The sequence below is a fragment of the Wyeomyia smithii genome, chromosome 2, assembly GCF_029784165.1.
Source record: "Wyeomyia smithii strain HCP4-BCI-WySm-NY-G18 chromosome 2, ASM2978416v1, whole genome shotgun sequence".
Classification (NCBI taxonomy): domain Eukaryota; kingdom Metazoa; phylum Arthropoda; class Insecta; order Diptera; family Culicidae; genus Wyeomyia; species Wyeomyia smithii.
The window spans coordinates 236,186,870-236,209,857 of NC_073695.1; the positions used below are offsets into that span (position 1 = coordinate 236,186,870).

The 22,988-nt window shown below is 38.8% G+C and overlaps 2 protein-coding genes across 3 annotated transcripts; one reads left to right on the plus strand and one right to left on the minus strand.

Annotated features, from left to right (window-relative positions):
- The first annotated feature begins 248 nt into the window (after positions 1 to 248).
- LOC129722589 (NADH-cytochrome b5 reductase 2) lies at positions 249 to 16,967 on the plus strand. 2 transcript variants are annotated; one of them, XM_055676175.1, is made up of 5 exons: positions 249 to 510; positions 883 to 958; positions 14,880 to 15,447; positions 15,898 to 15,995; positions 16,054 to 16,967. In XM_055676175.1, exons 2-5 carry the CDS (start codon positions 938 to 940, stop codon positions 16,324 to 16,326), a joined length of 960 nt encoding a protein of 319 aa, XP_055532150.1. In that variant the 5' UTR covers positions 249 to 510; positions 883 to 937; the 3' UTR covers positions 16,327 to 16,967. The 2 variants fall into 2 exon arrangements, with proteins under 2 accessions (XP_055532150.1, XP_055532151.1); XM_055676176.1 differs by lacking the exons at positions 249 to 510; positions 883 to 958 and adding an exon at positions 6,188 to 6,405.
- Positions 16,968 to 17,046: 79 nt separating this feature from the next.
- On the minus strand, positions 17,047 to 18,123 carry LOC129722591 (uncharacterized). The gene is made up of 3 exons (XM_055676177.1): positions 17,955 to 18,123; positions 17,758 to 17,898; positions 17,047 to 17,695 (listed from the first exon to the last, which is right to left on the minus strand). The coding sequence occupies exons 1-3, from the start codon at positions 18,010 to 18,012 to the stop codon at positions 17,403 to 17,405; spliced, it is 492 nt and encodes a 163-aa protein (XP_055532152.1). The 5' UTR covers positions 18,013 to 18,123; the 3' UTR covers positions 17,047 to 17,402.
- Positions 18,124 to 22,988: the final 4,865 nt, after the last annotated feature.

Below are 22,988 nucleotides of genomic sequence, written 5' to 3' on the forward strand. Positions count from 1 at the left end.
TGAAAAAGATCAATAAAAACCTACTTGTAACTTTCTCAAACAACGCACTGACGATTGACTACACACACCGAAGAATCGATCCAACCACGTGTTTCCAACCGCACATTGCTTGCAAGTCCACCAGCTTCGCGCTGCAAGCTCGTTTCCAATAGTGTCTAGTGACGGCTAGCATCTTGTTTTCGAACAGTCAACCGCGGAGCAGAACTGACCACTACTACTAGCAAATTCCTGTGCTGCGGCTCACTCAAGGAAACCGTCAGTTTTCAGTATCACCCGCCGCTCATTTGCTAGTATACAGTCGCTCGGTTTACTATTAGGTACTCGCGTTTAGTGTGTTGCCATTGCCACAGGCGAAGGCTCTTCGGTGACAATCTAGTTTGCCTAGTTTGGCACTTTTACGGAACCAGTGTGGGATGTTTTAGTGAATTTAGACGTAGAATAGTGGTTTCCCCCGATCTGCTTTCGATTCTAAGTCGAAATCCTCCGAATCTTATTAGTGCTGAATCAAGGGTGAGTAATAAACCGATCGGAAGGTATCGGCTTTGATCCGCATGCTGCTGTGGAAATCTGTTTACGTTCGTTTCAGCTGACGCATAACACCCTTTAAAACTAGACGTTGATGTTGTTTCCTGACCTTTCCGGTTATCGGCATAATTTTCTAACTTATGCTCTAACGTGGTCGGTTTTTCGCCGATTATTACATAATTTCCCATGCGAATCAAATATTCCTTTGTGTAGGGATGTCAGCAGCAGCCTATCGTCAATTCTCATACATGCCACAGAAAAAAACAAAATAATACTTTCACGATAGTGAAATTATTATTTTACTGATTTTCTCTTTATGCAAAGTAAGTTTACTTATTCCATTTTCGTGTTTTTCAGATAATCGATTGTAAAACGAAAAGGTTGATTAATAGAATACCGGAGCGGAATTGATATGGCTGTCACGGTGAATCAGGTGAGACTAGACTAGCATAATTATGCACTGAATTATCAATTTGATCATTGCAATCGTTGCCATTGGTTTGAAATGCTTTTTCTGGGGAGTGTGGTGCCGCAGCGTTGCCGGTGACTTCAATTGCGTGACGAACTTTCATGTGTTAGGTAACTAATGAGAGGAATCATCAATTTCATGTGATTCCTAATCTTCCTCTCGTAAAAGCAGTACCGTTTTGACTCAAACTTAGAACAGTCTCAAACTTCGAACACTTCGGAATAAAAATCACATTATTACAGCTAGAGTGATCAAAAGTATGATTATTATATACAATTCCGTTCCTCGGAATGTCCTTTACCCAGTGATGCATAGCTCTTCACTGTAGGACCACTTCCAGGGAACCAGCAGGCGTTGAAAAATCTATCTCTTAGTGATTACATTGAAGTGTTCGGAATTTGAATCAAAGACGAGTTCTGAATTCTCGTTGATTTAATAAACAAAACATTTTCGAATCTATATAAATAACACTAATTGCAACAAAAATAGAATAACCAACATGTTAAACCTTTAAGATCGACGAGAAAATTCATTTTTCATTGAGTTTTTAGTTCAAGAAGTTACATCATTGCTTAAGTGTTCGAAATTTGATGCAGTACGGTATATTGTTAACATTCTTTTTGTCTATTCATTAATGGAAAACATCTACAAAAGATTTGATAAATGTTGCATTGACTTTACATTCATCTATTTTTCTATTCCGTGAGTATTTACCAGCAGAACGCATTATTATAAAACAATATCAATTTCCCAATTCAATCAAACTCAACACAAAACCATCTACTCGCATGTAGCTGCACTAATTGAAATGTGAAAAATGTTACGGTTTCTGTTGAATGAAACTTATCCTGTAGCAGAACGGGATTAGAAAATCAGTGGTATAGTGCGCTCACATCACTTACTCAACGAGTTGTGTTGTACTAGAGATGTGAATGCGGAAGAATATTGAAGAGAGAGACTAGAAGTGTTTGTGGGTGTTTTCTTGCTATCTTCAGCGATACCACTTACCGTGCAACACGCGTGCTAATAAAAAAACGGTTGTGTAGTTCAGTCAATGGTCAATTCGAGAACAGTTTAGGGAGAACAATAGGAAGCCAATGGAAATCGACTTTTCAAATTTCGCTTAGCGATTGGTATAAACGTTGTCTTCTCGAAAAAAGCCCCCATGAAAATTTCAACTCTATCATACAACAGCCTTCTTTAAAATTAGGCTCAGAAAGGCCGAAACCCTCTTTAAAGGCCAAAATAGAAAATGATCCCAAATTTGGCTCAGAATTGCCGAAAACCCCTTCTAAACCCAGAAAAAGCAAAACTAGACAATGATCTCAAATTGGGCTTAGAACGACCAAAAACCGGTTCTGGAAGCCAGAAAAAACCAAAATAGAAAATGATCCCAAATTGAGCTCAGAATGACTGAAAACCCCTTCTAAAGACCAGAAAAGTCCAAAATTAAAAATGATCCCAAATCGAGCTTAGAATGGCCGAAATCGAGCTGGGACAATGACCGAAAACTAAAGGCCAGAAAAGGTCAAAATTGAGAGTGATCCCAAATTGGGCTCAGAATGGCCGAAAAACCCTTCCAGAGATCAGAAAAGGCCAAAATAGAAATGATCTCAAATTGAGCACAGAATGGTCGAAAACCCCTTCTAAAGGCCAGTAAAGGTCAATATGATCCCAAATTGAGCTCAGAATGACCAAAAACCCTTTCTAAAGATCAGAAAAAGCCTAAATAGAGAATTAACCCACACTGAACTCAGAATGGCCGAAAACCCTTCTAGAGGCCAGAAAAGGTCAAAATAGAAAATGATTTCAAATTGGACTGAGAATGGCCGGAAACAAGGCCAGAAAAGGTCAAAACAAAAAATGATCCAAAATTAAGCTCAAAATGGCTGAAAAACCCTTTTCAATGCCAGAAAAGGTCAAAATTGAAAATGATTCCAAATTGAGCTCAGAATGGCCGGAAAACCCTTCTAAAGGTCACAAAAGGTCAAAATAGAAAATGATTCCAAATTAGGCTGAAAATGGCGGAAAACCCATTTTAAGGGCCAGAAAAGGGCAAAATAGAAAATGATCCAAAATTGAGCTCAGAATAGCCGAAAACCCCTTCTATAAGCAAAAAAAAACTGATCTTAATTTGGGCTTAGAATGGCCGAAAAACCCAAATTGAGCTCAGATTGGTCGAAAAGGCTGGAAAAGGTCAAAATAGAAAATGATCCCAAATTAAGCTCAGAATGGCCGAAAAGCCCTTTCAAAGGCTGTCATCGGAGCCTCCAGTATTTGTAAGCACCTCCCCATAGAACATCACAAATGCAGAGAAGACGTCATAATGACAGGAGAGTACGCCGAGAGAAAGAGAAAAAAGACAGAAACGTCAGCGTATCTGCTAGACGATTGGAAAAATCCTTCTATAAGCCAGAAAAATTCAGAGTAGAAATGATCCCACATTGAGCTCAGAATGGCCGGAAAACCCTTCTTTAGAAAAGGTTCAGAAAAGGTCAAAATAGAAAATGATCCCAAATTAAGCTGAGAATGGCCGAAAACCCCTTTCAGAGGCCAGAAAAGGTAAAAATTGAGCTCAGAATGGCCGAAAACTCCTCTAAAAGTAAAAAAAATCCAAAATAAAAAATGATTCCACATTAAGCTCACAATGGCCGAAAAACCCTTCTAGAGGCCAGAAAAGGTCAAAATAGAAAATGATTCAAAACTGAGCTCAGAATGGCCGAAAACCCCTTCTAAAGGCCAGAAAAAGCCAAAACAGAAAATGATCCAAAATTGAGCTCAGAATGGCCGAAAACCCCTTCTAAAAGCCAAAATAATAAAATGATCTTAATTTGGGCTTAGAATGGCCGAAAAATCCTTCTAGAAGCCAGAAAAAAGCCAAAATTGAAATGATCCCAAATTAAGCTCAGAATGGCCGAAAAGCCTTTTAAAAGGCCAAAATTGAAAAATATCTCAAATTTTGCACAGAATGACAGAATTTTTTTTCTAAAGGCCAGAAAAGGTCAAAACTGAAAATGATCCCAAGTTTAGCTCCGAATGGTCGAAATACCCTTCCAGAGGCCAGAGAAGGTCAAAATAGAAAATGATCCCAAATTGAGCTCAGAATGGCCGAAAACCCCTTCTAAAAACCAGAAAAGGCCAAAATAGAAAATAATCCAAAATTGAACTCAGAATGGCGAAAAACTCCTTCTAAAGGCCAGGAAAAACCACATTAGAAAATGATCCCCAATTGAGCTCAGAATGGCCGAAAACCCTTTATAAAAACCAGGAAAGGTCAAAATAGAAAATGATCCCAAATTAGGCTGAAAATGGCCGAAAACCCCTTTTAACTGTTGCGTAGTCTGAAAAAGGATATTTTCTCGATTTTCCTTCGCCGGTATAAACTGCTGATACCAAACACCTTGCTTCCTGTGGGAACACAACGGCGTCCGCATGGTAGCGAAATAAGTAGGTGATAAAAATGAGTAGCAATAAAGTTTTCTTTCTTGGTAAATATGGGTGACAAAAATGAAGCCAAGAAATATAAAAGAAACCAAAGAAAGTGATAAAAATCGGAAAAGAAAACTGTTTCTCTCCGGGGTTGGAGAAGATTAGGTTTAAGTAGAATTTGTTTAACAAAATCAATCTAGCAATCGACTTGAAAAGTATAAAATTTGCTTTCAAAAACCATCTTTTTAGTAGTCAAAAAGTTTTTGAGTTGAAAGTTGTTCTACAGAAAATGTCCCAGCTTTAATATTTTTCAAATTGTATAGAAAAATGCTATTTCTGGGAAGGTAATGATGATTGCATATATTTTAAGAACAGGTTGTTGGTAGAACGGTTTGTTGGGTTAATTTGATGTCCTAGGCAAAGTTGAAGATAATAAATTTTTCTTTCAAAAAAAAAAAAAAAATACACTAATACACTTATAAAAAAAATTTTTTTTTTCAAAAAAAGTTGAAAAAAAATAAAAAATTACCTAGAAAAACTCATGTTTTTAAATTTTGATTTTTTAATAAAAACTGTGAACTACGCACTTTCAAAGTTGTTTTGTCTTACTTCGTCATGTCATACAACCTTTGGGGCTTTTTTTACAGAAACTTTTATAAAATAACAGCGGGTTGAAACGGGATGGCTTCAAATCAAATTCTGTTAACAATTAGATGACTGGTTGATACTGTTTGCGCTCAGCCTGGAAAACTCATTGATCTTAGGGCAAACCCACGTGCTTTTTGGTAGTAAAATTATAAGCGAGGCGCAGTCGATTTGATTATTGTACCGGTTGGGTTTGAGGTACGACATTGGATTTTTTCAGATAGCGCAACATAAACCCCCAAAAAAAAAACACAAATTTAATTTAAATTTTGTTTAATCAAAGAATACTGACGTTTTTTCACAGTGATTTTTATACGGAAATAAAGTATTTTTAGACTAGATGATTGGTTTTCAACTTTCGATTTTTTCCATAGAGGATTTTACGATTGGTTTTTGGTTCGATGCTAAAATTTGTGTTTTAAGTAACAAATATTTTCAATGATTTTTAAAATCCGATAACTCCCTGCCGGTTGAAAATAATGGAACCCTAGAACCAACCTACTCTTACCAACCTTAGGAGGTTACAATCACTTTTGATCTGAGCAAAAGGGGCAGCGTCATCGCGTGCCGGCGAACAGATGACCTTGAATTCTCTCCTAGATAAAAATGATGCCGCTCGCATCTTTTTTGTTTCCTAAACGAAAACAAGAGCGAGAACTCACATGATTCGACTCACGAAACGTGGAGTTGTATACAAAATTCATTTGAATCTCGCGGTCGCTCTCGTTTGTCAGGCGATACGCCGCGATACCGGTTTGCTTCTTCCAGTTGGTTTGATTGTTTGCTGTTTCCCTTGGCTCTCGGCCGTCGGTCGGATGTTGTCGTGATTCGTGATTATGAAAATGGTTCCTTATGTTTATGTTTGAGACTTTTCTTAACTTAATAAAGTTGTTAGAAATTCATAGACATCAGTGAAAAGCAATTTAAATTCTGAGTTGTTATCAAACCTAAGCAATTGGATCATATCAGCTCTGCATCGACACTGAAAAGAGAAATATGAGTTCGGATCTTTTGTTCCGTTTCGCCTGTTTGAATAACGTGACGCTACGTAGCGCTGCCCGTTTCTTTCGAATATGGCACTGGGTTAGTATGGGAGAGAATGTACATCATCGCCAGTCCCACCGTGCCCATAGCCGTGCAGGTCGACCGTGAATTCAGTCTAGCGGCGACGTTTCTCTCGCGTAGATCGGTTGATTATCGGCGAAACGCACTAACGGCATTTGGTGGTCGCGTTTATAACCTAGTTTGAAGATTAAGAAATTTTAAGTTTTTGGCTAGTGTTTGTCTAGATCAACTTAGGAGGAAGCGCATCGAAGTGCAACATGTTAGAACTCGATGTAGGTATTGGTACTGTTTTCACACTAGCTGTGGCATCATTATCTTAATTAGGTAGCGATAACAGCAAGCTCGCTCTGATTACGCAATGACAAGGTGCGAAAGTGATGTGATTAGTTTCCGACGGGGAATGTCTTCACCGGTTTGCGAGAAAGAATTTTGACATTGAAAGTGTCATGATGATTTTGTTAAAAGTGATGTGATTTCCCGTTAAAAGTCATTGAAAGACAACAGTTGCGATAAGCTTACATAGCAATTTAGTCTAGAGCACGCATATATCATCGGTGCCAGAGGAAGCGTCAAAATTGCCGGCTGTGTTTATTTCATTTTTGCTTACAGCTGATTGATGCGATAGAACAATATTCTTTTAGTCATGCACGCCATCTTTCAATGAGTCTTAATTTAAAAGTCACTTTTATTAATGGTTGGTTACCTTTACATTGTTCGAATTCCTTTCGAGTGCTATGCATATTGAAACTTGAGAAATGTAGACCGCTCGGCCTTCACAAAACAAATGAATTATGGTAGGTTTGCGACTCTCGTTTGTCTCGGCCAGGAGTACGAACTAGTTTCGATCTCTTGAATCGAAGCGAGGAAATCTAATCTAATTTGAGTGTTATACATAGTAGGTTGTTCAAGACGTTCACATAAAACAAAATCCACATTAATTTTTTAATTTCAAAAATAAAAGAATCATTGTGATGTGAACTCAATTCCACTTATATTTTTCTTTGTTAGTGTATTTTTCCTTGACGTTATATCTGATTACCTACAGCTTATTATCAGTACAGCATTTCGAGTGATTAGTCAAGTCAATTAATACCATGATTCCTGCTGAAACTGACAAAGTGCTATTTTGTGCAACACTGTATGAAACATGGATTCAATGCATGGAAGTTTCTATCTTTGAAATTCTAGAAATAATGCTGGAAATTAAAAATCAAACTAATCATTACGTGCCAAACGTGTGATATCAAGCGAACTCTCCTCGCACGATTTGTTTACAAAAGTGTTTCTTGAGAATGATTTGTTTACAAATGATTTTTGATGACTTTTTTTACGCGTTTGATGTTTGCCGATAGTGTCAGCTTAGGATGTAGTTTCGAATTTTTTCGCTCTTTCGTAAACGAATACGTCTCAGCAATAGGTTGTTAGGGTATGCTTCTTGGAACGAGCTTTTTCATATTTCGGGGCCAAACATCCTTCCTGTCGATTCGAGACAGTTACATATGTTTCTTTTGTTTTTCAAATGCGTGTATTGTTATTGATACTGAGATTCCCTTCGAACTTCCCAACTTGAAAATATTAAAGTCTCCGGAAGTAAATTTCTTGAATTTTATAGACAATCCTTGAGGTAGATCTCCCCGTTTACAGTCCCGGTATTCACGAATGGCGCAGTCCTTTTGCCACCTGAGCAGAATGCTTATTCCACTATTCAAATTATGTCTTGGAGGGGTACGAAGCCAACGGGGTCACTTTCGTACCCAAGGACATGAGACCCCCCCTTCCAACGCACCGGAACTACGGCCTATCGAAAAACACTGGTTCCGGCATTGAAGTTGAATGAAATAAATATGCCAAAAGCCTACTAATGGGTTATATTTTATTGTCTGAAAGTCGGTCAACTAAATTAGGTAATATCTTACAGAATTCATTTCCGTGATGCAATTTGATGTGCGATACCCTTTCGAAGCTTTCATGCAAAACTTCATGAACTTAGTTACTTACCTCGTCAAGTTCTTTTGTTTGTTACTTCCAATGCACACTGGGAAAAAGGAACTCCAATTTCCACTAAATAATGACCGGGCTAGCAACCTGAATTACAGTAATTTTATGTGAAATTAGTCAACAAATCGATTGGTGATAGTTTTACCATGTGTATGACACAGGGTATTTTGCCCGTTTTTACCCTATATTTGCGTGTTCTTGGGTTTATAGATCTTTTTCCGTGCCCTGCGTTGGATGAAATCATCACCAACCGATTTACTGGCCAATTTTACGCGAGAAATGCTTTATTCGGTGTCACCGTGAAAGTGATACACTTTAATTATAAACAGATTAATGTTTCTTCTCTGATTTTTGCCTTTCTCCTAGAAAGATATAGCAATCACTGAAAAAACTAAAGGTAATAAAGTGCTCCAGAGGGCCGAATGTCGTATATCACTCGGCTTAGTTCGACGAGCTGAGCATTTTCTGTATGTATGTATGTATGTATGTGTGTGTGTGTGTATGTGCAACTTTTTTTTCTCACTCACTTTTCTCAGAGATGGCTGGACCGATTTCCGCGAAATTAATTGCAAATGAAAGGTGTAGTTACCCCATAGGATGCTATTGAATTTCATTGTATTCAGATTTTTGGTTTAGAGGTTATGTATCAAAATGTTAAAATCACGAATCGTCAATATCTCAGAAACTACACAGATGTCAAATGAACGGGCTATCTTCAGAACTCTTAACTTATAAATTTCATAAAGATTAAATATATAGTTCAAAAGTTATGTAAAGAAATGTTTTCCAGAGACTGTTTAAACTCACTCACTTTTCTCAGAGATGGCTGGACCGATTTTCACAAAACTAGTCTCGAATGAAAGGCCTAGTTATCCCATAGGTTGCTATTGAATTTCATTGTAATCTGTTTGTAACTTTGTCCGTTATTTATAAAAATTAAAAAATTAGAATGTAAAGGGGCGTGTCCTGCGCAGAACGCGACCATCACTAATCGGTTTGTTGACCAATTTTTCATAAGAAATACTATGTTTCAGGCTATCAGCCCAGCGGCGATTATTTAGAGGAAATTTGCGCTTTTCCCAGTGTGCAATGTATGAAGAAGGATCTTGGAAGCAGCGTTGCCAACTCTTTAGTTTTTCCTGGATATCTCCAGTTTTTTGGGCACGCCAGCGAAACAGCTCAGGGCTAAATATCTTCTTACCTTATCTTACCAATCAGACGAGAGCCGTAGTGACTCGTGCTGTATCAAGGGGGGGTTTTGGGTTGTGTTTTTGGGAACTCCCCAGGCGTCTCTTTCGATCTGGTCGAGCCATCGTGCACGCTGCGCCCCTCTATTTCTGGTGCCGGCAGGGTTGCTGAAGAGAAGTGATTTCGCAGGGTTGCTGTCCGGCATCCTTACGACGTGACCGGCCCACCGCAACCTATTGACATTCGTCAGGTGTGCAATGGGGTTCTCTCCAAGTAGCTCGGGGCTCATGCGTCGTCACCATTCTCCGTCGTCCGTCTGTACTCCACCGTAGATAGTCGGCAGCACCTTCCGTTCGAAAACTCCAAGGGCGTTAAAGTCCTCCGCGGGAAGCGTTGTTGTCTCGATTCCGTAGAGGACTACTGGTCTTATCAAGGTTTTGTACAGTGTCAACTTCGTACGTCGTCGCACTCGACTCGATCGAAGTCTCTTCCGAAGTGAAAAGGAGGCATCATTTCCAGCTTGGATGCGTCTTTGAATTTCTTTGCTAGTGTTGCTGGCGGTCACCAAGCTTATTGCCTTCTACAGAGACTTGAGTTGAGAGGCTGATGTTCTTCTTGGAGCCTCTCGCTCGCATGTATTTCGTTTTCAACGCATTTATTCGCAGTCTGATTCGTCCGGCTGCGGCTTTTAGTCGGGCGTAAGTTTCTTTTGCCGTCGCAAAGTTACGTGATGTCAAAGTTATCCGCGAAGCCCAGAAGCTGAACAGACCTTGTGAAAATCGTGCCCCTCGTGTCGATGCCCACCCTTCTGATCACACCTTCGAAGGCGATGTTAAACAGCAAACAGGAAAGTCCATCACCTTGTCTTAACCCTCTGCGCGATTCAAAGAGACTCGAGAGTATCCCCGAAACACGCACGTAGCACGTCACTTGCGCCATGGTGGCTTTGATCAGTCGAGTTAGTTTATCCGGAAATCTGTTGTCGCGCATGATCTGCCATGGCTGTTCTCGATCGACTGTATCATAGGCCGCCGTGAAGTCGATGAAGATGTGATGTATGGGCACGTTGTATAAGATCTGCTCCGTGGTAGCACGGGCTCCCATAAAACCCGCTTTTACTGGCCCACGAACCTCCTTGTTAGAGGTGATAGACGACGGAACAGGATCTATGAGAGTATTTTGTAGGCGGCCAAATATCCCCAGTTCCTTTAAAATTGTTCCAGTTTTACCCAACTTTCTATCCGTCACCATATTTATTGAATTCATTCTTCTTAAATGTATGGTCTTTTCAGTATTTCGTGCATTCATGCTCTTCGGTTTTCTGGTTTAGCTCCAGTCGCATCTTCAAAATTTCGAGTACACCAGCGTTAATATCTAGTGACCATTATGTCCACCAGTGAAAAATTCAAAATAACAACGCATTATCTCTTTCACCCTTCTTGATTCCATGTAATAAAATGATATTTACGCTACCTTTTTGAACTGAGAATCAAACAGTTTCTCCAGTTTTGACGTTGGACTAACGTCTATATCGAAGTTAGGCACCTGAATTTGAAAATCTAGTAATTCAACCGGGGAAAACCAGGGAAAAGTGGTCAGGTTTTGAGCGCTTATATATCAGTCATTTCTTTTCAGAATTTCGAGGTTTTGGCATCAACCGATCAGAAATTCTTTTACGGTTGAATTTATGTAACAAAAATAACCTATTGTTCGAGATACACTATTGAAAAATTGATAAATCACATCGATTGTCTAAATCATACCGAGCAACCAATCACCACCTCTCTTCACAAGCACAGTCGACACTAACGGATACAACCGATCTGACTTTGTAAACAGTCTCACAGCTTTCAACCAATAACGAGCTCGCTTTCGGTAGCTGCAACAGGTGTTTCAACACCGTTTTAAAATGCTTCTTTTATCATTACCACTGAACAGATTCTAAACACCAATGGCTTGATTGATAGGGGAAATATTGCGCAAGATTGTCATATAATAATTTAAATATGTTTTCGATACTAAACTAGTTAAAAGTTGTGTTAAAAGTCGTGCACATTCAACCAATCACAAGCTCGCTTCTTGTTTGCTCGCGGATGGATTTTTGCTTTGGGCTATATAATAGCCTGTGTCGTCTCATAGCAGTCATCAGTTAACAAGTGAAAGGCCACCAGGCCGGTCTTGTATAATCAGCAGCGGTGGCTGATTCCAGCGGCCAAACTGAGCTGCAGCAGAACCAGAGCGGTGGTATCAGGCAGCAGCGGCGGAGGTAGTGGGAAGCTGCATTTCTTCATTCAGTTCGGTTCTCCTTCGATCTGAGTTGGGTGAAAACAGCCAGAAACTGCACGAGCCAGCACCGCCACTAGGAAAGCTACCGCCATTTAGTGTGTGTGCAGTGTGCACATATAGCGTATGTGCATCTGTATTGCTTTGACATTTGCGATGATAGAGATGGCGCTGTTGCGTGTGTATGGCTAGCTATAGCGTGTGTAAGACACTAGCATGTGTAGCATATTATGGCTATTGCGTGTATATCTTCAGCGTGTGTACGGATAGTTATAGCTTGTGTGTGGATAGCTGCTGCGTGTGTAATGATTAGTTATAGCGTATGTATGGATAGTAATAGCACATGGTTGGATAGCTTATGCGTGTGTATAGATAGTTGTATCGGATGTATGGAAAGGAATAGCGTGTGTATGGATAGCTATAGCTACAGCGTGTGTATGAATAGTTTTAACGCGTGTTTAGATAGTTATAGCATGTGTGTGAATAACTATAGCGGGTGTTTATCGAAGATTATTATTGTCATTGAAAATAATAAAACGTCTTAACGAACACAGTTGTGAATTTGATTTTACAGCAGCGATTTTAACTTCTTCAGCCAGTCTTTATTCATCGAGGAAAAATTACTACCTATGAATGATCAACACTTATTTACTAGAAATTTGATTTAGATCAAAACGGGTTCTTTTGAGTATCATAAGTTATTGGTAAAAAGAGTTGCAAGTTTTCTCAATGAGCATTCATTAAATTTTCGTTTTTGTTTCTCGGTGCGCGGTTTTGATTTTGTTTCTCGCACACAGAGAGAGAAACAAACTTGTCGCTATCGTGAAAAACAACAAAACAATTAGAAATGCTCTAAATCACAATTGAAGAAGTTAAGATATTTTCCTGTCACTCGCCCAAACCTTGATAACAACTACCGAAAAACGTGTGATTGAGCTCTTGCTAGGTATATTGAGTTATTGAACCAAACGTTTTTTTTTTCAAATACATGAAGTTATATGCTGGGCTGGAACTAACCTAGCATGAGTTTTATCGATTAAATTTCAAACAATTTTCAAATTTAAAATTTTCGGTTGAATCGTTCTGGGCTCCAATTTCAGATAGTTTCGTAAAGTTTGCTTTTTGCTTAGATAGGAAAATTTTACCAATTCGCTCAATTAAATGATTGTCTTGGTAGTGCAGCAAACAAAGGGTTGATTCGAATATGTATGAAATGACAGCGATTAAATAAAAGATATCCATTCTTTCAGTATATATTATTATTTATAACGTTTTAACGTCTCAGCATCCAGAAATGCACTGTTAGATAAAATTGCAGCAAATACTAGAGTTGCAATTCTCTCTATTATTTGTTTTAATGGAATATAAGAATACCGTAGTCCAACGTCATGCGGTCGTGTCTTGAATACCACCCTCCTACTTTTTTTATTTTGCATTCTTCCGGATTATTTTTGAAAACAGGTTGGCATCGCTGCTTGGAAGTATTCAAAAGATCACATTTAAACTGTCTCCTTCCTGTGCACTCATCTTTAGCAGCAGCGGTATAATGTTAAGTTTCACTATCACTCGTGATTCCATAGTCCTTTTCACACTTTTAAAATAAGCCTATTTACGAGGTGAAGTAGAATTGATTGTACACTTCGAAAAGCAGTGTTGTCGATCCAGTTTAAGGCAACTAAATTATCTATCTAGAAACCTAAACTGCATTAATCCCGTGCCTGGAGGCAACAGTCTGGTTATATCGTTGATAAATAAAAATATCTAAAATGTTCCGATTTAAGGAATAATGCCTTTCTAAACTTGTTTCCCAAAATTTATTGAATCGTAATGGCTTATTTAGTAGAATAAAATATGACTTATTTTTTATCATTTCAAGAGAATTTTCCAGTTACGTAATACCAGAGGTAGCTGTCACTTTTGTTTTGGTCATTATCGCCATTGTCTTTTATCGCGTTTGTGCTACTGTACAAAAAATTTGCCAATTAACGGAAAAATGACAAAATAATAAAAAAAAAAATAAATAAAATTCAACCTGATGTTTGACACGCGAAGAACGATAATCAAAGCAAACCGATTTTGACACATTTTTTTTTATTTTAACATATACGTGTGAATGTGTTGGTGTCTTCAAAATTGCACTCTGTTTCTTGCGCTGACTGTCCGGGACAGAAAAAGGGTAGTCCGGGATAGTCCGGAAAATGTAAAAAAAAACAGTGATAGGACAAAGTGTAGTCCGCGGAGTAGCTACACCGCAAAAACGAAAACGACATTAGTATTTTTGATTTTCGAAAAATGGAACAAGGTGTACACGGCGATCAAACCGATGACGACAACTTAGTGACAAGACATTTCTTTTCAATTGATTATAATCTGACGAACAGAATCGATTATCATCATAGCAAGCACGTGTATAGGGCGACATTTACCACATTTACTGTCATGAGCTCAAGGTGGCCATCGGCAAGTCAAGGCTGAATTACTGTTACTATTGATGTATTTGATTGCATGTAATAGAGTAGGCTAGAATTAGTTTTCCAAAAATAAAAAACGATAAAAATAGCACTCAGCTCAAAGAAGCACATATCTATATGCTCAGACGACCTAACGTTTTGGTTTCTCCAGCCCAGCGACTGTGTAACGGAACAAATTCAACGTTTGGTTTTGGGCTGTCGAAATGGTCGAACTGCCTGCCATTGGCAAGCGAGGAGAGGCTTAACCGAACCGTAACACCAATTTTTATATATATTGGAATTGGAAGAGCTTCTTTTTATGGTCTGGGAAGTGAAGGTTTGACCCAATCAGTACGCTTTCCACTATTTTTCCCCCGGGGGGCTTTCACACGCTCCACGCCTAATGATTTGCCCCGATAGTAAGCCATACATGTGGGATAATTGTTTTGATTAAGTTATTGCCTGGGAATCAAATTTTGGGAAAAGTTTGAAACTAACGAAGCTTTATCATAGAAAAATCATGTGACATGCATGACCGATTCCCGAGCTGTTTCGTATGTGGTCTATTCATATTTCTTTTGACAGCTCCTCGCTGTTTTCACTTTAATAAACCCCCACATGTCCCGCATGGCGAAGCAATCAATGATGCCGCGATTTTGCGCTTTACCGTTTTATCTTCCTTTGTTTCTGCAGTCAAAATACGTGCAAACTTTTTTTTGCACTCTTTAAGCGATAAAAAATATTCAATATTTTGCGCAAAATTTATTTATGACAATAAATAATTTAACACTTCGTACTGAAACATATTACCTCTTGGTCTTTTTTAGGTCGTTCCGATAGCGATCGGCATGCTGGTGGTGGTCGCCGGTGCCCTCATCGCCAACTACCTCCTGAACAGCGGCAAGAAAGACAAATCTAAGGGCAGCCAAAGTGGTGCGAAAAAATCCTCCCAACCGCGGACTCTGCTGGATCCTCAGGAGAAATATATGCTCCCGTTGGTGGAAAAAGAGGAGATTTCCCATGACACTCGTCGCTTCCGGTTTGGTTTACCCTCGAAGGATCACATTCTGGGGTTGCCGATTGGGCAGCATATTCATCTGTCGGCGACGATCAACGAAGAGCTGGTGATTCGCGCCTACACGCCGGTTTCGTGCGATGATGATCGCGGCCACGTGGATCTCGTTATCAAGGTGTACAAAAAGAACGTCCATCCGAAGTTCCCGGAGGGCGGAAAAATGTCCCAACATCTGGAGAGTTTGGCCATCGGTGATACGATAGCGTTTCGAGGTCCGTCTGGACGATTGCAGTACCTGGGCAATGGGAAATTTTCGATCAAGAAGCTTCGCAAGGATCCAGCGCAGATCTATGAAGCTGATAAAGTTAGCTTGATTGCTGGTGAGTTTACAATGCAAATGAGTAGTTTTTTTTTATTTAATTCTGTGAGCTGTGCGAAAAGTGCGAGAGCGGAGTGGGTATGGGGTGAAAAAGCAAGAGTGAGGGGGCGCTTACGGTTTGCGGTCGCTTCAAGGTTTACGTATTGAAAGCACGGATGATGCAGTGTTTTTGCTGCATATAGTGGGGTGCGCAGATGATTGAATAGGGCATTGGATGATGGCTTTGTGTGGATGTGTTTTTTGCGCGTTGCAATAACTTGCTTAGATGATTGGAAATTACCGGTGGTGTGCTCATGCAGGTGGGTGTGCGTAGTAGCAGAACGCACTTACAAGAAAAATGAACATGTGATTTTTTGCGTCACTCAAATAGTCTTGTATAGATGGTAGACAGACAGATTCAATGACCGGTAATTGCTATCGATAATGTTTTCTATTGTTTCATTTTTTTTAGGCGGAACCGGTATAACCCCAATGTTGCAGTTAATTCGTGAGATTCTAAAGCACGCTGATAAAGACAAAACCCAACTGGCGCTTATTTTTGCCAATCAGGTAAACCCATTTATAACATATAAAAAATCTTTCATGTAGACAAAAATTTTCCTTATAGACTGAAGAAGACATTTTACTAAAACCGGAGCTGGATGATTTGGCTGCGCGATATTCGGACCGATTCAAGTTATGGTACACTTTGGATCGTCCGGGCGCTGACTGGAAACAAGGCAAGGGATTCATTACGGATGAAATGATCAAGGAGCATCTTTTCGAGCCGTCTCCATCAACACTGGTTCTCATGTGTGGACCTCCTCCGATGGTTAACTACGCTTGCATTCCGGCGCTTGAGAAGTTGGGCTACCAGATGGACAGAACTTTTGCCTATTAATGTCGTACCTATCAGACTACTGCCTTTGTTGCAAATTTGTTAACATAAAAAAAAACATCTAAAAGAAATTGTTCATTGCCAAGTCTTTAAATTTATGACGTTTGGAAGGTTACGCCAGATTCACCTGCTTCGGTAATGACTTTCCGTTAGAATAGGCGTCCGTACTTTAGAGCAGAAGCATTTTCCGCATTCTACCATTCGTTCATCACCATCCCGTAAAGTGTAGAAACTCATTGTTGTCATTGTCGCGCAAGTGTCCTAACATTCAAAGTTGTTTGCCGTCGCCTGGCCTTAAAGTGTCGATATCCCTAGAGCAAGCCGTTCGTCTACAAAGACAGCCCAATTGACTGCGGTTTCTTTAATGTGTTAAGCCGCGAAAGCCTCCTTAACCTAACAGCTAATTTAATTCTGATGGGACTAACGTAAAAGATTGATTAGAAAACGAATGCATACTAATATGATGTTGTAATAGTGGAACAATATTATTCCTAGCACCAAGATATTAACCGTCCCTAGCCGGACGCCGCTACTCGCTGTCTAAGACAATGAGTTAAACTTAATTAGCGAACCGAGTCGAGAGAAGTGCTTGATAGAAAACACACTTCTCCAAATAAATAGGCACGTAAGTGTAATGAATCCTAGTCCCGGTACTATTGTTTGAGTTGTGAAAAATCCCCTTTTTCTATATTGATTTCTGCATTTACCAAACACAAAAAATACTTAGTTTAATGCAAGTCTGCATTCAGTTTTTATTTCTACCATTTTTTACAAAAATAAATGTTCGATGCGTTACTTATTGTATAATTCACGAGTTATTGGACGGAAATTTTGCATCAATAGCTTAAAGAAAGTTTGATTCTTAAAAAATGCCTTTAAAATTTCTATACCTAAGCGGACGGATAAATGTGTGCGAATATTTCTGGTTTTACTATCTAAACCTGTCGTGCAAATTTATCATGACGTTAGCAGTTGAATGATCTTAAACATGGCACGAAGTGCAGATAGTGGACGAGATTATGTTGAAGATTTTAAGGGATAGTTCCCTTACAGTTAACGAACATCGGACTTGCAAATCATCACACCATCGAACGGCGGACGAAAAAGGCTAACAGCAAAAGCGACACCGCCAACCAGACAGTGGCGCCGCTCCGCAGTGCTCCGTTACACCGATGATCCAGGAAGCAGAAACAAAAACTGGTACTGGTATAGTAATCCCGCTTTACGTCCAGTTGTTTGATCGAATTGTTCACATAGTGAGCAAGCTGCTCGTCCTTGGCGGCTGGTCGACAGCCTTCGTACTTATCAGCTGGAATATCTGTTCGAAAGGCTTGCAGTGCACTTAGGCAATCCCGCGTAATGGTTTCCGTTGCTGCAAAGGACGGTTCATTAAAATTCAATTACTTCCTAGTAACATTTCCAATAAGAACTTACTGCCTTTTCGTTCAACCACTTTGACGCAGATATCGTCATCTTCGGGACAGGGATCGCCCAGGTAGCCGATGCCGCGCCAGTTGAAGTTGTCCCCGCATCCGGGTGTGGCCGAAGTACAGCGGTAGCACCAGATTGCCGTACCTGTCGTGTAAAATGTTAACTTAATATACACGAATTAGTCGTTTGTGTACACTAACCTTGTTTCAACGAAATAAGTAAAACTAGCAGTGGTAAAAGCACTTTTGTGGGATGCATTTTAAGAAGCACAGGAAGGAATGATCGATAATTTTAGGGACAAAAATTACATTTAATGTGCAACTAGTGGAACGTAAACAGACCCAACCCAACAAACGATGAAATAAATTTACATATTTTTGACGTTTTATTCGATTATGGCAACATGTGAGTGACGCATATTTGCTATAATTCTTTGTTCGAAAGCGGTCGCTTAGAGATGTGAGACGATTCGAAAATCGGATGTTCGCAGCGATTAGACCAATCGCACCAACCGATAATACAGTGAGATAGTTTTAAAATGATGCACCGATTATAGGTTAAACACCAAAAGCAAAACAGAGAACCTTTATTGAAGCACTTACAGATGACTTCCAGAAAACCTAACGGGAGACAACTGAGTATAGATTTACATCCACTTTGGGAACCACTCGCTTATTGGTTGAAATTGAACACCCCGAGTGCGTCAAAATTTATCAATTTCCGAAAGATCCAAAAGTGCGAACTACATACTACTGCTCAATGTCGGAAGTTAATTTTCTAAGTAAAACGTGATTTAAAAAAAATCTATCGTTGTCCTTCGCCTTTAAATCACGATTCAAAACTGCTCGAAATCTCCTTGAAATCGCTACAATGACAGTTCGCCCATACACGGAAAACGAAATCTATCCAACCGGAGGGTACAAACTACCTGAAATGATGTAAACCTTATACAACTTACGTGTTGGGTAGTTTTGCAATGCAATCGCTGAGTCATTTAAACTTAATTTATTTTAAACAAGCTTTTACTCAATGATGGTGTTTTGACAAAAAGTCAACATTGAGTAGTTTGAACCCAATATTGGATGAAAAATCAAACTGGTTGAAAATTTATAAACCGCGTGATGAAATTGATTTCGCGAAAGTGGCAGAGTTGTCTTCGATATTGGTAGTTTTGGTTTAAAATTGGTGATGTTAAGTGAAAAATGTACTTTTGTGCTTCTGTTTTTAAATAATAGCCGCCAGTTAAGAAGAAGATTAAAATTGCATTGTGAGAACGGAGCTAGGAACGGAGGCTCTTAAAGGGGAAATTAATGAAGCCAGCTACACCAAATTAAAAGGTACGTGAGTAGGTTTTGAGATGAATTTTATAGATTTTTTTAATGATCCGCTTTTTTTAACTAATATTAATTCAATCGAATGAAATTAGCTGAACTCTACCCAAGGTATAGTTTAAAAGAATCAACTAAACGTTGGGTATTTGTGACGTATTATTACTCCTATGTCGTTTTCGTTTCTGCGGTGTAGCTACCCCGCGGACTACACTTTGTCCTATCACTGTTCTTTCACATTTTCCGGACTATCCCGGACTACCCTTTTTCTGTCCCGGACAGTCCGCGCAAGAAACAGAGTGCAGTTTTGAAGACACCAACACATTCACACGTTTGTGTCAAAATCGAAAAAAAATGTGTCAAAATCGTTTTGCTTTGATTATCGTTTTTCGCGTGTCAAACATCAGGTTGAATTTTATTTATTTTATTTTGTTATTTTGTCATTTTTCAGTAAATTGGCAAATTTTTCGATAAAAGACAATGGTGATAATGACCAAAACAAAAGTGACAGCTACCTCTGGTTTTACGCACACCATTGCAACTGCTCGGAAAGTGTTTTTTTTTCAGCTGTAAAGCGTATTCCGGGACGGGATAGTCCTGCTGTAAAAACGAATTCGACATTAGTACTATATACCTTCTATTGAATTAAACTACAACTACTCAAAATTGGCTTTCTGCACGAAACGACGCCGTTAAGTGAAATCGACACGAACATGGGTACTTTTGGTTTTCAGTGTAGAGATAAGTGACTTTTCACCTACGCACACTAGTAAACGAGTAAACCCGAGTAAAGTTGCTTTTGTTTCTTCCAACCTGTAAATCATCGCATTGCTTCGACTTTTATCACTTTTTGACCATTTTTGGTCGATTATATTAAGCGCCTTCTTCCGAATTCTGATCACGAATGAGAAATTTATTCAAAAACAAGTTTAAAACATATAATGAATGTTCAGCTGAATTTTTGTCCAGCTGCTAAAAACATAGCATTGCGAACAAAACAGCTATTTATAAATATTTTCTCCAAATAGTTGGCACTAACACATTCGTACGTAAAAAGGTCTATACCAACTGTCATTGTAGCGATTTAGTGCGAATTTTTATTCTTCATTTAAAAATCGAAGGATAATGATTTAAAGTTTTAAAAAATCACGTTTTGCTCAGAAAATTACACTCTTTCAGATGATATATAAAAACCGGAAATCCGTGAATAGCTAAATAACCCAATTTCACTTTCAGGTGATATAAAACTGGATGAAATGATTAAGAGCGCAATCTTTGGGAATCTACACCGTATTTCTTCCGGCTTATTGACCCTTTTTCAACCCTAATGAGGTTGTATTCGGGAAAGTAGAACGTAGAATGAAGATGGATAGCCCGGTAAAAGAAAAGCGTGATTACAAATTGTGAATCGCAGAGACTTTTAAAGCATACTCCAGTATTAACGTAACGGTTCTTTTTAGAAAGTGTGGATACATTCATGGTGGGAGATTTGATTCCAGTTTGAGATTTGAACAATATCTCAATCGACTCGGATTTGAAGAATTGCTGAAGATTGCTCACAGATGTTGAATAAACATGAAGTAGCAAGTGTATTTACTTAGTTCTCCAGCTTTGGAGAATTGTCTCTATCAGTTGATCCGGACGAAGAGTTCTGTGGCTGGTTTTATCGTTAAAAAGGGCAAATTGCACAAAATCTCCTTTCCCCGGGGCTATCTTTTTATTCCAAACTGGTTTTGCAACGCCACTTTCATCGCACATGAACAAAACTACCCGTTTAAGGAATTTTGTGACAGCTGCCAGCAGTTCTTGATGAATTCAATAAGAGAAGTATCAGCTACACCTCATCTTCCTACCTGTTCTCCCGAACTGTGTCCCATGAAATTACGTATGGTCACTAAAAGTCAGAGAGTAATTTGTCTTGGGCGAATTTTTTACGCAGCGGCTCGTTTTCTTCCTCATCCGATTCTGATTCCAAAGATTGGCCATATAGTCAAAGATACTGAGCCAAAACAAATGAAGCTGACAATTGTTCAAGAAGATTCCAACAATTCCATGCCGTAGTCAACGATAGTAGAAACTTGAGGATCGTTCGTTCGTCTCATGCAGAATAACTAGCCCGGTTGATCCCCTCGGAGAAACGTCGAATAACTTTGTGTGCAAGTGTGCTTGACACACGGAAAAAAATCACGCTAATAATACTCGCGGTGGAGTCTAAATGGTAGAATCTGCGCAATATATTTTTGGATGAAACAAACAAAATAGGGTAGCGAACGGCTTCGGCAAACCACTGCCGAAGTCGTCACTATCCTATGTACTTAATGTTCGAAGATGTGTAAAGTTTTACATTTAAAAGTGAAAACGTTAAAGGCTTTCGTTACGTATGAGTCCAGAAACTAAAAAATAAGTTCTATAATTTAAAACCAATCTTCAGAACCAAATTCATGATTTTAGAATTGCATTTTTGATTAGGACAATTTACTTATGTTTCAAAGTGAAAAAAGTGCTAAATTCTTTAAAGAAAAACCTCTATAAACACAATAATCAAACAATATCAATATATTATGAGATGAAAAGGGCTAAAACTGACTCTCTTGTCGTTTTGTGTTAGGTTTGGTTCAAAATTTTACTTTTTGTTATGAGTTTTCATTCAATAATTTTTTTTTGTTCAAATATTCTTCAGTAATTTTAGTTTAAAGCATGTTTTATGTTACTTTAATTTTCTTTCAAATCAGTTCTAGTTTAGACTCAAAGTCTTCTAACACGAGGCATATTTTTTAACTCGTTTGGACACCTATTTGACCACCTCTAATTAGAACACTATTTCTAGATAATAATGCTTTCAAAACATAGCGCTGTGCTTTGTTTCTTTGTGCCGTTTTTTTTCTGCATATACTGGTTACATTGATTGTACAAAAATTAAAAATGTTTCTGCTGTTTGGCTAGACTCCTGAACTGTCGTGAGGAAATTAGAATAGTGTACATGTTTAACAAATTAATTTTGCCTGCGAAAATAATTTTTATCTTCCACTCAAAATTATCTCGAAAATAAATGTCACTTTGTTCAGTGATAGTCACATCGGTTGGGAGATTATGCATCCAAGCCACGTTTCCTAGAAACTAGCGATCTCTGATAAAGGCAGAGCAGCAAAGGTTAAGTGTGCCGGTGTCGATTCTTGTGTACTTTTGCTTTCCGCAGCCAACTCAGTTGTGCCGGAGTCTCTCGTTTTTGGTGCAATTTTAATGTTTCCGCCCCGACTATCTGGTGGAGCTAGAATAGATTTTTTATTGCCGGCTTTCATAGGTATGCTGTGTGTTTTCCAGATTTTCTGCTTATTTACCGTTGAGTATAAAATCATCCTGCTAGGACGGAGGAGTGAGTTGGGGAGAAAGTAGACAAAACGATTACATGTTTCGATGGTGACTCCAGTTTCGGAACCGTAACTGAATTCTTAGGAAATTGGAATCGATTAGATAATAAATCTTTGTTTCAATTTACCTTTTCGGTTCAGGTTTCTTTGCGGAGTGCGGTGAAATATTTTGTGCTCGTGTACCCTCTCGGATTGAGAAAAAGCTGAAATTTTTTTATTTTACTACACTTGACTATTGAACGTTTCTGCAATTTCATAGATCCCTGATTTCTCAATAAATAACGAATAATAGTCGTTCGAAAATACGCATAAATAACCTTGAATAAAAGAAATATATGCCATATAGTAGCACCATTCATATGAAGATGCAAACATTGTAGGAAATTGCATGATTCAAAATACAATGAAATTAGCGTGTGCAGAATAATCTCTCCCTCCTCCTTCTACAGCTTCTATTATAAACCGATTAATGAAGTAGAAGTAGCTTCTCTTACAGCGAAGAAACTACACACCATCGAAATCACAATGCAAACCATGT

What these genes read in the sequence shown, in the direction of transcription:
- LOC129722589 (XM_055676175.1), top strand. Translation starts at nt 938, where the DNA reads ATGGCTGTCACGGTGAATCAG. An exon ending in TAAAGTTAGCTTGATTGCTG is followed by an intron (nt 15,448 to 15,897) that starts GTGAGTTTACAA and finishes CATTTTTTTTAG; the next exon opens with GCGGAACCGGTATAACCCCA. An exon ending in CGCTTATTTTTGCCAATCAG is followed by an intron (nt 15,996 to 16,053) that starts GTAAACCCATTT and finishes TTTTCCTTATAG; the next exon opens with ACTGAAGAAGACATTTTACT.
- LOC129722591 (XM_055676177.1), bottom strand. Translation starts at nt 18,012, where the DNA reads ATGCATCCCACAAAAGTGCTTTTACCACTGCTAGTTTTACTTATTTCG. An exon ending in ACTTATTTCGTTGAAACAAG is followed by an intron (nt 17,899 to 17,954) that starts GTTAGTGTACAC and finishes TTTACACGACAG; the next exon opens with GTACGGCAATCTGGTGCTAC. An exon ending in AGTGGTTGAACGAAAAGGCA is followed by an intron (nt 17,696 to 17,757) that starts GTAAGTTCTTAT and finishes CGTCCTTTGCAG; the next exon opens with CAACGGAAACCATTACGCGG.